We start from the raw sequence: 14,592 nt of genomic DNA, 5'->3' as shown, positions 1-14,592 counted from the left end.
TTTTTTAGCCAACTTATATTTTTATATTTCAAAATTTTAAGGCAACCAGCGAAATTACTTTTTTAAGTTGCACCAACAAATTTTTTATTCACTTTTATTTACAGTGTGTTGAAACAACCCAGCACAGGCCGATTCAAATCTAAAACTTGAGTTTGGTCATATTTTACCCAACCATGGGTTGAAAAATCAGCATTTTTAGAGTGTAGAAAAATAAATAAATGCTCACAACATCATAATAATGATTCCATAATAGACGTATAAACTATACTGCTCATCGTAAATGCAGCATCCAATTAATGAACAGCCCAAAGGCTGGTGACCTTTTCATGCTTGGTATTCCTCAGTGACCCCTGCAGTGTAACAAGAGCTCAGTCCAACTTTACCTGATCCACAACTGCAGTGACACGACAAAACGCTGGCGTACACCTGCTCAGGTGTCATTTAGTGCTGGAGAGCAGGTGTGGCAGGAGGAGCACAGAAATAAGATCACTCAAAGGACGGATCTTAGTCCAATAACCAGTTTTCATTTAACAAGCCTCTTAACAGGCATTTTTGGGAGAGTTACTTGGGAATATACAGACTCATTAGCTCCCTAAGTGTTTGGTCTCATGGCCATCACATTGGACTGATTCATCTCAGATGGAGAAAAGATGAGAGGAGAGTTATGACTTCTTCCCAAACATCAGGAGAGATAGAGGGAGAAAGACAAGAGGATAAGGTAAGGAGTATTTGCTGGTTGATGCGATCTTGTTTTATGTCACTCTATTCATCATTCCTTATACGCTCACCCAGGATCCAGCACTGGACAGACCTGAGTCCGGTGTTCTTGAAGTGGTGTCTGTTACGGACGAGGACCTTCCCGTCATCGAGACCCCTACTACTTTTAACGTGAGTTCCTTCAGCAGCCAACACAGTCGTTCTATTCACTTCTATGACCCGGCAACGCAGGACCCTCACGTGCCCGTTGAGTTGCCCACCGAGGCGTCTGCCCCACTGCCGGTGTATAAAACGTATAACATACAGATCCCACCAAGCCCAGGTGTGCCCATCATCAAGGTCCAACCTTTTCTTTCAGGTAAGACTCCTCTTTTTTTACTCTACAATTGTTATTGCCAGTGTTGGTGAAAGTTACTTTTAAAAGTAATGCATTATAATATTAAGTTACTCTCCAAAAAAAAGTAACTAATTGCGTTACTTAGTTACTTTTCATGGAAAGTAATGCTTACGTTACTTTTAAGTTACTTTTGCGTTACTTTACTTGGCTGAGGCTTGATCTCTTTCAGGCCTTGCAGGTGTTTTTATGATCGCAAAAATGTTTCTAACTCAAACGGTTCCCGCTCAGAGTGCGTAATTCTACGTTAATATGTTCAGTTTAATTCAGTACATTATTTTATTTTTAAATTGAATGAATTACACTGAAAAGTAACTTGCATTACTTTTTTAAAAAGGTAACTCAAATATTAATGTGTAAATTTATAGTAATGTGTTACTTTACTCGTTACTTCAAAAAAGTAATATTATTACGTACTCAGCGTTACTTGTAATGCGTTACCCCCAACACTGAGTTATTACACATCCTGAATAATAAAGTGATGGTATTAGATGGAGCTCATTTGGTAGAGCATTGCGCAAAGGTTTTGGGTTCAATTCCTGATCTTAAACTGATTTTAATCTTTGACATGACTGAACTCATTCGCAGTGGCGGCTCGTGACTGCTCTTCCGAGGGGTGCAAATTCAAAATATGTATTCGTAGTGTCGTGTGTTGCTCATGTTTTCAAAATATGTGTGTTACGTCATGTGAACATATGTGAATCACGTGTCTTGTCAAAATAAGTGTCTGCTGCACATGCATCAAAACCGTTTATGATAAAAGAGACGGCCACGTTCACAAAATACACGCAAGACACTCCCTTAACAGTAAACTCTGATCACACATGTGTTTATGCGAGTATCTGGTAACCGAGAGCGTCTCTTCTATCATAAACCCTTTAGACGCGTCTGCAGCAGGCACTTATTTTGACAAAACACGTGATGCACACAGGATCACTCGACGCACCAAACACATATTTTGAAATGGCGAACCAAACACATGACGGGCTACATACATGTTGTGACGAACCCTCGAAAAAAGAAGTCACCGGCCGCCACTGCTCATTCAATATTAAATATATCAAGGTTATATTTTTATATCATGTTCTTTAAATTATGTATATTATGATTTTAAACAGTAAATCACTAAAAGTGACCTGTGCTGGGGTTTCACATGTACACATTTGAACCCATAATTTTTGTGTTGCTAACACAATGCTTTACCAATAGAGATATAGGAACAATTTGAAAAATGATTTGTAAGTTGTGCTGACAGCGCTGTCAAATTGCGTAAATGAAATTAGATTGTACGAGTCTCGGCACAGCTATAGCCTGTGCTTACACAGTTGATTACACAGGGGTTAGAGGACAACTGTGATCTAATCAGTCTACACCACTGACAGCGCTGCCCTTTTAACAGCCTGATTTCATTCTCTCTCTCTCTTTCTCTCTCTCTCAGGAGGGGAACTATCAGGCTTTAAATCTCTGTGTTGGCCGTACGTGTCTCGCAGATTGCTGGCACTGCTCATAACCTTAGGTTTGCTAATAGCGCTGACTCTGGTCCTGGGAATCGGTTTAGGAGGTCAGTGTTTGTGTGTGTGTGTGTGTGTGTGTGTATAAAGTTGTTACCGTCCTCCTTAGCTAATGAAACTTTACTTTAGCAGTGGCCGGTGTAAATGTTTTATGAGCTCCACCCTGTTAAATGACCAGCAGTCGTCATCCTGGTAACAGATGGTTATTTCGAGGTCAGTTAAGAGACTGTGTCTATATTTGCAGTGGGGCTGCAGAGTTGTTCTGGAAAGTTTCGCTGCGTGTCGCCTGCTCGGTGTATCAGCAGAACGGCTGTGTGTGATGGAGTTAAAGACTGTGAAGATGGAGAAGATGAACTCAATTGTGGTGGGTCGAGTCTGTCTGTTACTTCAGGTCTACAGGGTTATAGAAATATATATGACCTAGTCTTGTGAAAACCCAACCAGTGTCATTTTTTGTGATTTGCTGTTTTCTACATAAAATCATCCTATATAATGTAAAGATAAATATAACCTTGATTTCTTTAATATTGACTGAGTAAGGTCATGTCAAAGATTGAAATCAATGTGAAACCAAACTCTGATACTCCTTAAATCCAGGGAAACTACACAGAATAGATCCCAAAATAGGGGGGGAAATATGTACAACACAAAAGACTGTACCCTCAAATCGGAATTTCAGGCACTTCTCAGATAACACACACACACACACACACACACACACACACACACACACACACACACACACACACACACACACACACACACACAAGAAACATCTGATGAATTACTTTGCAGTTTACCACTAAAAATATGCTGACAACTGTAAGCAAATTTCTCTCTCTCTCTCTCTCTCTCTCTCTCTCTCTCTCTCTCTCTCTCTCTCTCTCTCTCTCTCAGTGCGTGTGAGTGGCAGGAGTTCAGTGTTGCAGGTGTACAGTAGAGGATTATGGAGGACTGTATGTTTTGAGGGCTGGGATTCAAACCTGGGTTCCTTAGCCTGCAGACAACTGGGATACAACAGGTACAAAAATTGCATACCAACAATGGCTGTTTTTAACGGTGAATCTCTGATTTCAGTGGATAAAAAGCAGAATTTCTTCTTTCTAATTGTTTTAAAGGGCAACTATGGTCCGATTCACGATTTTACATTGCCTTTGGTGTGTAAGTGTGTATTAGTACATGTTTACGATATGCAAAAGGGTACAAACTCCAAAGTAAACGTTGACGTGAGTTATCGTCTCCAACGTAAATCTCTTTTGTTGAACTACAACAAACACACGGATTGTAGGCAACAGTTTACTTCCTGGGATTGGTGACGTAGACTAGACCACATTATCATAATTTCTCGCGCTTCGGATTCAGGCTGTAAGTTAACTCCTGTTAGCATTGCATTGTGAGCAAATCTTTCAAACATGGTAAGGAGTGTCACATTTCCGGCTGACGTCAGAAGTATTCAGACCAATTACAACGTACAGATTAGCTGGCCAATTAGGGACACAGAGCTTTTCCGATCGTTGAGCTTTGTACAAAATCAGAACATTTGAGGAGGGCAGAGATATCTGGAGCTACAAAAATGTACGGTATGTGGAAAATAATGTATTTTTTTAAAGGTCTCATTCTTTTTGTGTTTTTTAAGCTTTGATTGTGTTTACAGTGCACATATCACGTGTTCATGTTTCACATGTTAAAAAAAACACGGTATTTTTCACACAATTTACTTATCTGTATATCGGCGAAAACGGTCTGATGTCCCTCCTTCAGAAATACGTATCGAGTTCTGATTGTATAGTTTGTTTAGTGTGTTGTGATTTGATAGCAGCTTAGCTTGCCGTTAGCTTAGCTGGCGACTGACATATTCCTGTGGGCGGAGTTTAGTCAAAAAACTGTTTTAGTGACGTCATTAAAGCAGGAAGTAGAGAGCTGTAATTCAAACCGGCCGTTCGCTGTAGGCTTTGAAAGGCGAATTCTGCTAAAGAAAATATATCGCCTGGCAGTGAACTTTGAGTTTTATCATTTTACAGGTATTATTTATGCTCTAACAGCAACATAACACGCTAACTAGTGTTTAAAAAATGGGATCAGAAAGAACGTGACCTTTAACCATAAACTACGCAAAAAAAATTTATGTGCCCTCATAATCTTTAATCAAAAACGCTAATGTCCTCTCCTCCTCGAAACAATCTCTCTTTACTTCCAGTCACAAGGATTGACTCGCAGCGAATAGCAAATAGCAACATGACCCAATTTCCAACGATCTAAATAGTTCTCAATGGACGAATTCAAGTCCCGTTCATACCTTTTTTCATTTCAAAATCCATTTCACTCAGATATGCGTCACAACGGGGAAAATAAGACAATCGCTACTTCCGCTTCAGTGTGACTTTAAGGCAAGCGAGCAGATAGAGCCACAACAATTACAATGTTGTTGTTTCTGTTGTTTTATTTTCATGGTATATTTTAACTATGGAACTATTATTCTGCTCTCTTGGCCAGAACTTCCTTGAAAAGAGATTTTGAATCTCAGTGGGATTATTTTTTTTGGTAAAATAAAAGTTAAAGGAATAGTCTACTCATTTTCAATATTAAAATATGTTATTACGTTAACTAAGAATTGTTGATACATCCCTCTATCATCTGTGTGCGTGCACGTAAGCGCTGGAGCGCGCTGCGACGCTTCGATAGCATTTAGCTTAGCCCCATTCATTCAATGGTACCAATGACCAAACACATTAACGTTTTTCCTATTTAAGACGAGTAGTTATACGAGCAAGTTTGGTGGTACAAAATAAAACGTAGCGCTTTTCTAAGCGGATTTAAAAGAGGAGCTACATTTTATGGCGTAATAGCACTTTTGGGAGTACTTCGACTCGGCGCAGTAACACCCTCCCTCTCCCATTATGAGAGTGAGAAGGGGAGCGGACTTTTCAGGCGAGTCAAAGTTCTCCCAAAAGTGCTATTACGCCATAAAATATAGTTCCTCTTTTAAATCCGCTTAGAAAAGCGCTACGTTTTATTTTGTACCACCAAACTTGCTCGTATAACTACTCGTCTTAAATAGGAAAAACGTTAATGTGTTTGGTCAATTCTAACTTTATCTCTGATTGGTACAATTGAATGAATGGGGCTAAGCTAAATGCTATCGAAGCGTCGCAGCGCACTCCAGCGCTTACGTGCACGCACACAGATGATAGAGGGATGTATCAACAATTCTTAGTTAAGGTAATAACATATTTTAATATTGAAAATGAGTAGACTATTCCTTTAAGTAAGGAGTAATTGACGACGGGCCATTGAATTATAAGAAAATAATGCACACCCAAGGTGGTAATGCGGCATGACGCGAAGCGAGTGTGCATTATTTTCAAATAATTCAAAGGACCAGAGTCAATTATTCACCTTATACCACAGTTACCACAAACATTGCTCTGGTGCCTTTTTTAGGTAGAAAGTTAGGTGTGCGGTTTACAGAAAAATAATCAACACCCATGGAACATTTCTCAACCAATCAGAATAAAGCATTCAACAGACCCTTGGTATAATAAATAATAATAATAACTGAGCCCTTACCATACCCTATATTCTCCATAAATTAATGCCCATCCTCACCTCCCATCTTTGCCATTTAAAGAAAATAAATTTTCCAGACCAAAGCGAGGATTTCCCTTTTAAGAGCACAGAAATATGTTTATACTCTCTTTCGGTGTGTGTGTGTGTGTGTGTGTGTGTGTGTGTGTGTGTGTGTGTGTGTCTGTGTGTGTGTATGAATAATAACGTCTCTGTTCCCAGCTTCCTCATTATCGGCACAGTAAATCCAATTAAAATCAGTCTGCCATTAAATGAAAGGAAGAAAAATACTCATTGCAAACACTGACGAGATTTGCATTTAACCAGCTGCAGTCTTTTGCAGATTCTCTCATTTTATTACAGTGTTCCTCATTGAAGCTCAGCATTTGTTTGACATTGCTGTTTGTCATTGCTGCGTCATATATCAGCCTGTGTTGGTGCATGAAGACATCTAAGACAACCAATGAATACATTTAAAATGCAAGGAGTTTGATAGTAATTTTTGGAGTCATTGTCTTCATTTCGGTTACAAAAGAAAGTTAGCAAAAGAAAAGGAGTGCTTGACATGTTTGATCTAAATACATACGCGGAGTTTGGAGGGGGAGGGGGTGCACTGCCCCCCCAGACCACAGCTAATTAGGATTTTAATGATATAGAAATTAGGGCCGGGATTCGATTAAAAAAATTAATCTAATTAATTAGAGGCTTTGAAGTTAATTAATCGAAATTAATCACATTTTAATCACATATAAATATCTGATCTGAGAACATTGAGAAGTTATTTTTTCACATGAATTTTTAGTATACCATGAATAATGACTGAATACATAAGCTTAAAGGAATAGTCTACTCATTTTCAATATTAAAATATGTTATTACCTTAACTAAGAATTGTTGATACATCCCTCTATCATCTGTGTGCGTGCACGTAAGCGCTGGAGCGCGCTGCGACGCTTCGATGGCATTTAGCTTGGCCCCATTCATTCAATGCTACCATTTAGAGATAAAGTTAGAAGTGACCAAACACATCAACGTTTTTCCTATTTAAGACGAGTAGTTATACGAGCAAGTTTGGTGGTACAAAATAAAACGTAGCGCTTTTCTAAGCGGATTTAAAAGAGGAACTATATTTTATGGCGTAATAGCACTTATGGGAGTACTTCGACTCGGCGCAGTAACACCCTCCCCTCCCATTATGAGAGGGAGAAGGGGAGCGGACTTTTCAGGCGAGTCGAAGTACTCACAAAAGTGCCACCACGCCACAAAACATAGTTCCTCTTTTAAATCCGCTTAGAAAAGCGCTACGTTTTATTTTGTACCACCAAACTTGCTCGTATAACTACTCGTCTTAAATAGGAAAAACGTTGATGTGTTTGGTCACTTCTAACTTTATCTCTAAATGATACAATTGAATGAATGGGGCTAAGCTAAATGTTATCGAAGCGTCGCAGCGCGCCCCGGCGCCCACGTGCACGCACACAGACGACAGAGGGATGCATCAACAACTCCCAGTCAAGGCAACAACATATTTCAACATTGAAAATGAGTAGACCATTCCTTCAAGCAACAAAATATTGTTTATTTTTGTTCAACCAAGTCGTTGTACTCTGAACGTCCACGCTAGCTGCTATATGTTTTGCATTGAGATGATACTTGAGGCTCGATGTGCTGCGGTGATATGTGAATTCCTTGTTGCATAGCTTACACACAACCATGCTCTTATCGACGCTTCCATCCGTTCATTTTTTATAAAAAAAAATTCCCATCCATGGGGCCAACCAAAGCGATCTCATCACCTTCTTCGTTCATGTTCACTGTGGTTTGTTGTTGTCTGAAGTCATGAACGCTACTTGGTGCTCCAGTATAATCAGTCCGCCGAAACTCATCCAATGAGAAATGTTCCGCGGTGCAAAAATAAGTGTGATTAAAATGCGTTAAAAATGTTTAAGGCGTTATTTTTTGTGTAATTAATTTATCTTAATTAACGCGTTAAAGTCCCGGCCCTAATAGAAATATAAGAATTCATATTTTATTTGTCTAGTCTTAGTATTTTAATTGGTAGACTGAGTAACTTAAGGCTAAAATAGTTTTAATTCATTTAACCATATTTAAAAACCATGAAGTGGCTAATTTCAACATATTGCAGCCCCCCCAAACACAAACGCAAAACTCAGCCTATAATAATAAGATCATACTCAATGCATTAACCTTTATGTATAAACGTATAACTATACCACCAATGACAAACAATTTAAAACAGAAAAAAAATCATGTTTATTTTAGCATTTAGTGTTTTTACTTCTTACTTACCTTTAAATAACTAATGGCATTGATCTTTTGTGCATCTTTCTTTCTCTGTTTGTAGCTATGTGAGCTCTGAGGGCATTCCTATCTCCTCCATTGAAGATATCTTCCAGAGAAACCTAGTGGCTCTTAATATCAGCCAACCAGGCCATCAAGAAACCTTCAAGATCCACAACTCTTCATATGTTAGGTATACCTAAAGTCAGAGAGATATTGATCATTGGTATTGTATCAAAATCCTTTTAAAGAGTTGATACACGGTCACAATTACTGACACCACTTTAAAAGTGATTGTCTATCTTTACAGAAAGACTCGATGCAGTTCAGGCACAGTAGCTGTTCTCAAATGTATAGGTAAGCAGTAACAGATTTTATTATTTGTGCGGATGGTTGATAAAAGATGTGTTATGACGTTTGTAAACCATCTCCAAGAATAGCAACATGCTTAAAAACATCTGTTTGTGGTTACGGTGTAGAGTGCGGCTCCAGGCCGGCGGTCAGGAGTCGAATTGTAGGGGGAAACATTTCGAGCCTTGGACAGGTGCCATGGCAGGTCAGCTTATATTACCAGAACCAGCATATCTGTGGAGGATCAATCATAAGTGACAGCTGGATACTTACTGCTGCTCACTGTGTGTACGGGTGAGTCCAACACCATATACGTGGTCTGGCACTAAACTTTAATGATGTTAAACTTCTGTTTAATTTCCTTAGATGTATAGCATATGCATTTATACAGCAGTGACGATGCTCATAAATGTTAGGGTTGCCAGGTCTGCGTTACAAAACCAATCAAAACTAGCCGTAAATGTTATACATACACACAATAAAAAAAAATCACTGCAAGTAATTACAAACAGACTGGAGAACAGAGGAACATCTGTTGCGGCCACTGCGATTGGCTGTTGGCCACACTTCAGACACGCCTTCAGTCAAGCGTTAAAGCAACACTATGTAGTTTTTTTTACCTTTAAATAATGTCTCTAAAATTATTTAAGTGATAGAACAACTTTTAACTGGACACATTGTACTGTTGCTGCAACCTGAGCAGCCTCCTAGCTGCTACAAGCACACTCTGAAAGTGGCGGTGGAGGGTAGAGCACACAGCCCCGCCCCTCCCCCTGCCTGCAAAAGAGTGTCTGATACCAGGCACTGTTGCGCTTTTCAACCACATGGGGGAGCTGTAAGTCATTTTTACATGGAAACTACATAGTGTTGCTTTAAAGGGACAATGTGTAGTTTTTTAAAGTATTTTATTAGTCAAAATCAATGTCTTTATTCACTGGTGTGAAATGACCTGTGCCGATGATCTGACTTTTCTTTGTGAGCTTAGAATTTCTTCTCTTTATTTACATTGAACGGGTAAGTCCAAGGAGGCTTGTTCCGCCATATTGACAAACTATAAGCAGAGAGGGACAAAAAGCACTAGCCTACCGCAACGCGTTTTCATTCAGAACACGTAAACCAGATGAAACGGACAAGATCAGTACATAACGGCTACCCTAGTTGCAACACGCATTTGGAAAAGCGAGGCGCTAGAGAGCACTATTCAATTGAATGCAAAATACAATTTCACCACTAGATGGGGGAAAATCCTACTTATTGTCCCTTTAACGCTTATGCCGCATGCGAATGTACCGTAAGCTTTTAATAATGATTTAATTATTTATTTCTAGTTTGACTTGATGACACACATAAAAAAATAACTCTACAAGTAACTTGCAATTTTATGTTTCAAACAGAGACGGTGCCAAGAGAGGCAAACACTACAAGTTGCAATTTTAACCTCAAAGAAAAACACCACAGCTTTTACCATGTTCTTACCCCAACCTAGACAAATTAATACATACCTATCTTTTTTCAATGCATGCACTTAATCGTTGTACAACGCATTATGAATGTGTTAGCATTTAGCCTAGTCCCATTCATTCCTTAGGATCCAAACAGGGAAGCCACCAAACACTTCCATGTTTTCCCTATTTAAAGACTATTACATGAGTAGTTACACGATTAAGTATGGTGGCACAAAATAAAACATGGAGATTTTTAAGAACTATATTGAGAACTTCGACCTCTGGCGCAGTAACATCATCACTCCCGACTACACCCCCTCTCGCTCAAACTCAAAACGGGTCGAGGTCGAAGTGCCGCAAACTAAGTGCTCTTCCCCCATTCAATATAGTTCTCATTTTTATCCGCTTAAAGAATTGCCACATTTTATTTTGTGCCATACTTACTAGTGTAACTAACTAGTCTTTAAATAGGGAAAACATGGAAGTGTTTGGTGGCTTCTTAATTGATCCTTGTTTTGATCCAACGAAATTAATCAGGCTAGGCTAAATTCTAACACATTCGCGACGCGCTGTACAAGGATTGAGTGCACGCATTGAAAAAAGATAGGGATGTATTAATTCGTCTAAATTGAGGTAAGAACATAGTCAAATATTGAAAAACGGTGGTGTTATCCTTTAAGTAATGAGAAATGTCTTCATAGTTACCTTTTTGTTTCTAGTTTTTCTCAGCCCGCGTTATGGGCAGTGCATGCTGGGATATTAGATCAACCGGTGAGTGGATTGGGAGCTGCGTCTGTGGAGAAAATCATCTACAATGCCAACTACCAGCGAGAGAGACTTAGTTACGACATTGCGCTCATAAAGCTAAAGGTGCCTCTGTCCTTCAATGGTAAGAATTTGTTTTGTGCCATTAAAATTTTTCTATAAATAGTTCCTTGAATAGCAATATAAGTTAGTGTGATAGGCTCTGAAATGCAGTCTTTGTATCTCTAGACTCAGATCAGCTGGCTCCCATTTGTTTGCCGAGTTATGGCGAGACCTTTGAGACAGGACAGATGTGTGTGATCTCAGGCTGGGGAGCCACAACGGATGGTGGTCAGTTTGTACTGTACTAAAACCAGATGTTACTTTAAAGTGCTAGGTCACTAAAAAAATTAAATTTTGACAACATTAAAGGAAAACACCACCGCTTTCCAAAATTTTACTATGTTCTTACCTCAACTTAGACTAATTAATAATTAAGAGCACTTAGTTTGCAGCACTTTGACCTCGGGTGCAGTAATATTGACAGAAGTTTGAGCGAGAGGGTGAGTAGTCAGGAGTGATGATGTTACTGCACGAAGAGCTCGAAGTGCTGTAAACTAAGTGCTCTTCCGCCATACAATATAGTTCTCATTTTTTATCCGCTTAAAAAATCGCCACATTTTATTTTGTGCCATCATATTTACTCTTATTACACGGCTCTCTGGAATGCTTGATTCTGATTGGTCAGTTGAGACATTTGCAGGTTTGTTCTTTTCGAATAATAACCGCTCCAAAATAATAACGCATAGCCGGACTACTTGCACGAGTAAAATCGCTCCGCGCCAATAAAGATCAATAAAGATTACTGTTTGTTTGGCGCCATCTTGTGACAAACACTATGGACAACCACGACAAGACACAGACAGCTTACTGAGACTGAACTTGACACACAAAAAAATACAGAATGGGCATTAAAACTTCTCAAAGACTGGCTAAAAGAGAAAAAATGGAGACAAGTATGAAGCAGAGGATCTTAATAAGGTATTGCGATCATTTTATGCATCTGTGCAAAGTTTCGCGGAAGGATAAAAATGTTAATTTAAAACAAATATGCCAATAAAATGTTTCAAATTCATATTCATGTCCAGTTTTTTTCTTATGTGGCAAGCAGCCGGGTAATAAGCGGGATAATGTAGAGGCAGCCGGTAGTTATTGGGAAATAAGCCCCTTCAGTGTGATACAAGACCCTCCGCTTCGCGTCGGGTCCTGATCACACTGTCGGGGCTTATTTCCCAATAACTACCGGCTGCCTCTACATTATCCCTTACGTGTAACAGTCTTTAAATAGGAAAAACATAGAAGTGTTTGGTGGCTTCCAAATTTATCCCTGTTTGGATCCTAAGGAATGAATGGGGCTAGGCTAAATGCTAACACATTCACAACGCGCTGTACAAAGATTAAGTGCACACACTGAAAAAAGATGGGGATTTATTAATTTGTCTAAGTTGAGGTAAAAACATAGCAAAATATTTAAAAAACAGTGGTGCTTTCCTTTAAATTACTCTCAGGTTGCCAAGGCAAGGCACCTTTAAATGTAAGCTATGTATGGAGTTGACTGTACCTGTGTGTACTGTATGTTGTGTAGGAGAATCCAGTATATCGCTACAGATGGCTCAGGTGCCTTTACTCTCCAAACATAAATGCCGCAGGCCCGGTCTCACATCGTGGAACATCTGCGCAGGATATTTGCAGGGTGGCGCTGGTACATGTCAGGTGCAAAGCTTGCTACTAAACACTTTATTAAAGCTAGTAAACTTAAATGGATTTGCACCTTGTTACAACCCAGTTCCTTTGTGTCTGAAGGGGGACAGCGGAGGGCCGCTGGCGTGCCGGCGGTCTGTGTGGACGTTGGTGGGAGCAGCCAGCAATGCTCAGAGCTGCGGACAGAAAAACAAACCGGGCGTTTACACGAGCATAACTCACAGTCTCACGTGGATTCATCAACAGATGGAGGTAAAATCAGTCGTGTTTGGTTATTGATATTTTTTACAGAAATTAACAATTGGGGTAGTTCAGACAAAAATTTAAATTCTGTTACAAATGTTGTTACAAACCTGCATATTTCTTTGTTATGATGAACACAAAAGATGTTTGTAATCAAGCAGGAAACAGAAGCACCATTGACTTACATAGTAAGAATAAATACTACTGTGGATGTCAATGGTGCTCAAAAATGTTTTGGTTACAAGCATTGCTTAAAATATCTTCTATTGTGTTCATCATAACAAATAAATTTATAGAGGTTTTAAACAACATGATGGTGAATAAATGATGACAGAATTTACATTTTTGGTGAACTAGCCCTTTAATAACATCCGCAAATCTAAGTTAAAGGAAACTCACCTTAAATCACAGGACGAAGGCTGATAAGTAACGGCACACGCTTTGCTTATAAATAAATGAACAGGATCACACCTAAGGACAGTGTGTTAAAGGAGATCTGGTGTCATTCACACTTTGCAGCTGAACTGCGTTCTTATTCCTTAATTCATGTGCCGTTTTTATATTTGGATTGGGTCTCTGCATCCCAGCTGTTTCAACAAATCATTGATAAATGTGTTCACGTGTGTAACGATGAATAACATCATCAACGTCTTCCTCTTTATGTTTGAAACCATTTTTGGTAGTGTAGAGACCTCTAGTGGCAATCACACAAGTGATTTCAAGACTTGTCAACCAACTTGAGGTCAACAACCTGTAACATGCCAAATGATTGACAGCTGGTTTCCTTATATCATTTAAAGTCTGGTTTCCCTTGCAAATCTGCTTTCTGGTTTGTTTCGTTTGTATTAGAAAGAAGAGGATCTTTAAGGATGGTTATCCTGGGACATTTTGAACATCTTGCTCAGCAGCCACGTGTATTATACAAAAAAAGGGAAATTACAGTATGTCGCAATTATCGGACACGATCCATATGTTATGGAGAGATTCAGATACACTGTAGGAGCTGAAATGCATATACAACGGGTTAAATAAGTATTGTCACCTTTTTATTTTTAGTAAATATATTTCTATTGACATGAACATTTCAACAGGTGATGGTAACAACCCATGCAATCCACACATGCAAAAAACCAGATGTCTATAAATTAAGTTATGGGTAATCATGTAAAATGACACAGACAATAGTATTGGACCCCTGAAGAAAAGGAGGTGCAAAAAGGCAAGGAAAGCCAAGACGGTCAGTAATAAGAAAAGCAATCCTGCCCCTTGTCAGATCAAATAATAATAGCTGGTTTAGTCCCAACTGATTATTTACCAGGGCCAGACAGATAAAAAAAATTTTTTTTTTTAATGTTTTAAAAATATATTACAGAATTTAAGCTGTAAATATTACAAAATTGCAAGTTTTACAATAAAAATAAAAACACCAAACCAAGTCCTCTAAATTAAAATGGACCAACATGAACTAGATAAAGCACATGCCAAGATAGAATTATATTTTGTATATATATTACATATATTATTGTTGTAGAAAAAAAACTAGTGTTAATATACATTCTCA

General features: G+C 38.8%; 1 protein-coding gene across 1 annotated transcript; it reads left to right on the top strand.

Moving 5' to 3' along the window:
• The first annotated feature begins 263 nt into the window (after positions 1-263).
• Positions 264-14,355, top strand: tmprss3b (transmembrane serine protease 3b). The gene is made up of 13 exons (XM_055204624.2): positions 264-718; positions 793-1,075; positions 2,550-2,672; positions 2,867-2,986; positions 3,520-3,643; positions 8,552-8,680; positions 8,798-8,844; positions 8,967-9,132; positions 11,003-11,172; positions 11,277-11,378; positions 12,673-12,800; positions 12,891-13,040; positions 13,881-14,355. The coding sequence occupies exons 1-13, from the start codon at positions 665-667 to the stop codon at positions 13,896-13,898; spliced, it is 1,614 nt and encodes a 537-aa protein (XP_055060599.2). The 5' UTR covers positions 264-664; the 3' UTR covers positions 13,899-14,355.
• The last annotated feature ends 237 nt before the right edge of the window (positions 14,356-14,592 follow it).

Source organism: Misgurnus anguillicaudatus, chromosome 3 (genome assembly GCF_027580225.2).
Source record: "Misgurnus anguillicaudatus chromosome 3, ASM2758022v2, whole genome shotgun sequence".
Classification (NCBI taxonomy): Eukaryota; Metazoa; Chordata; class Actinopteri; order Cypriniformes; family Cobitidae; genus Misgurnus; species Misgurnus anguillicaudatus.
Note: the sequence above shows the minus strand (reverse complement) of the source record. Positions and strands in the feature narration are given on the sequence as shown.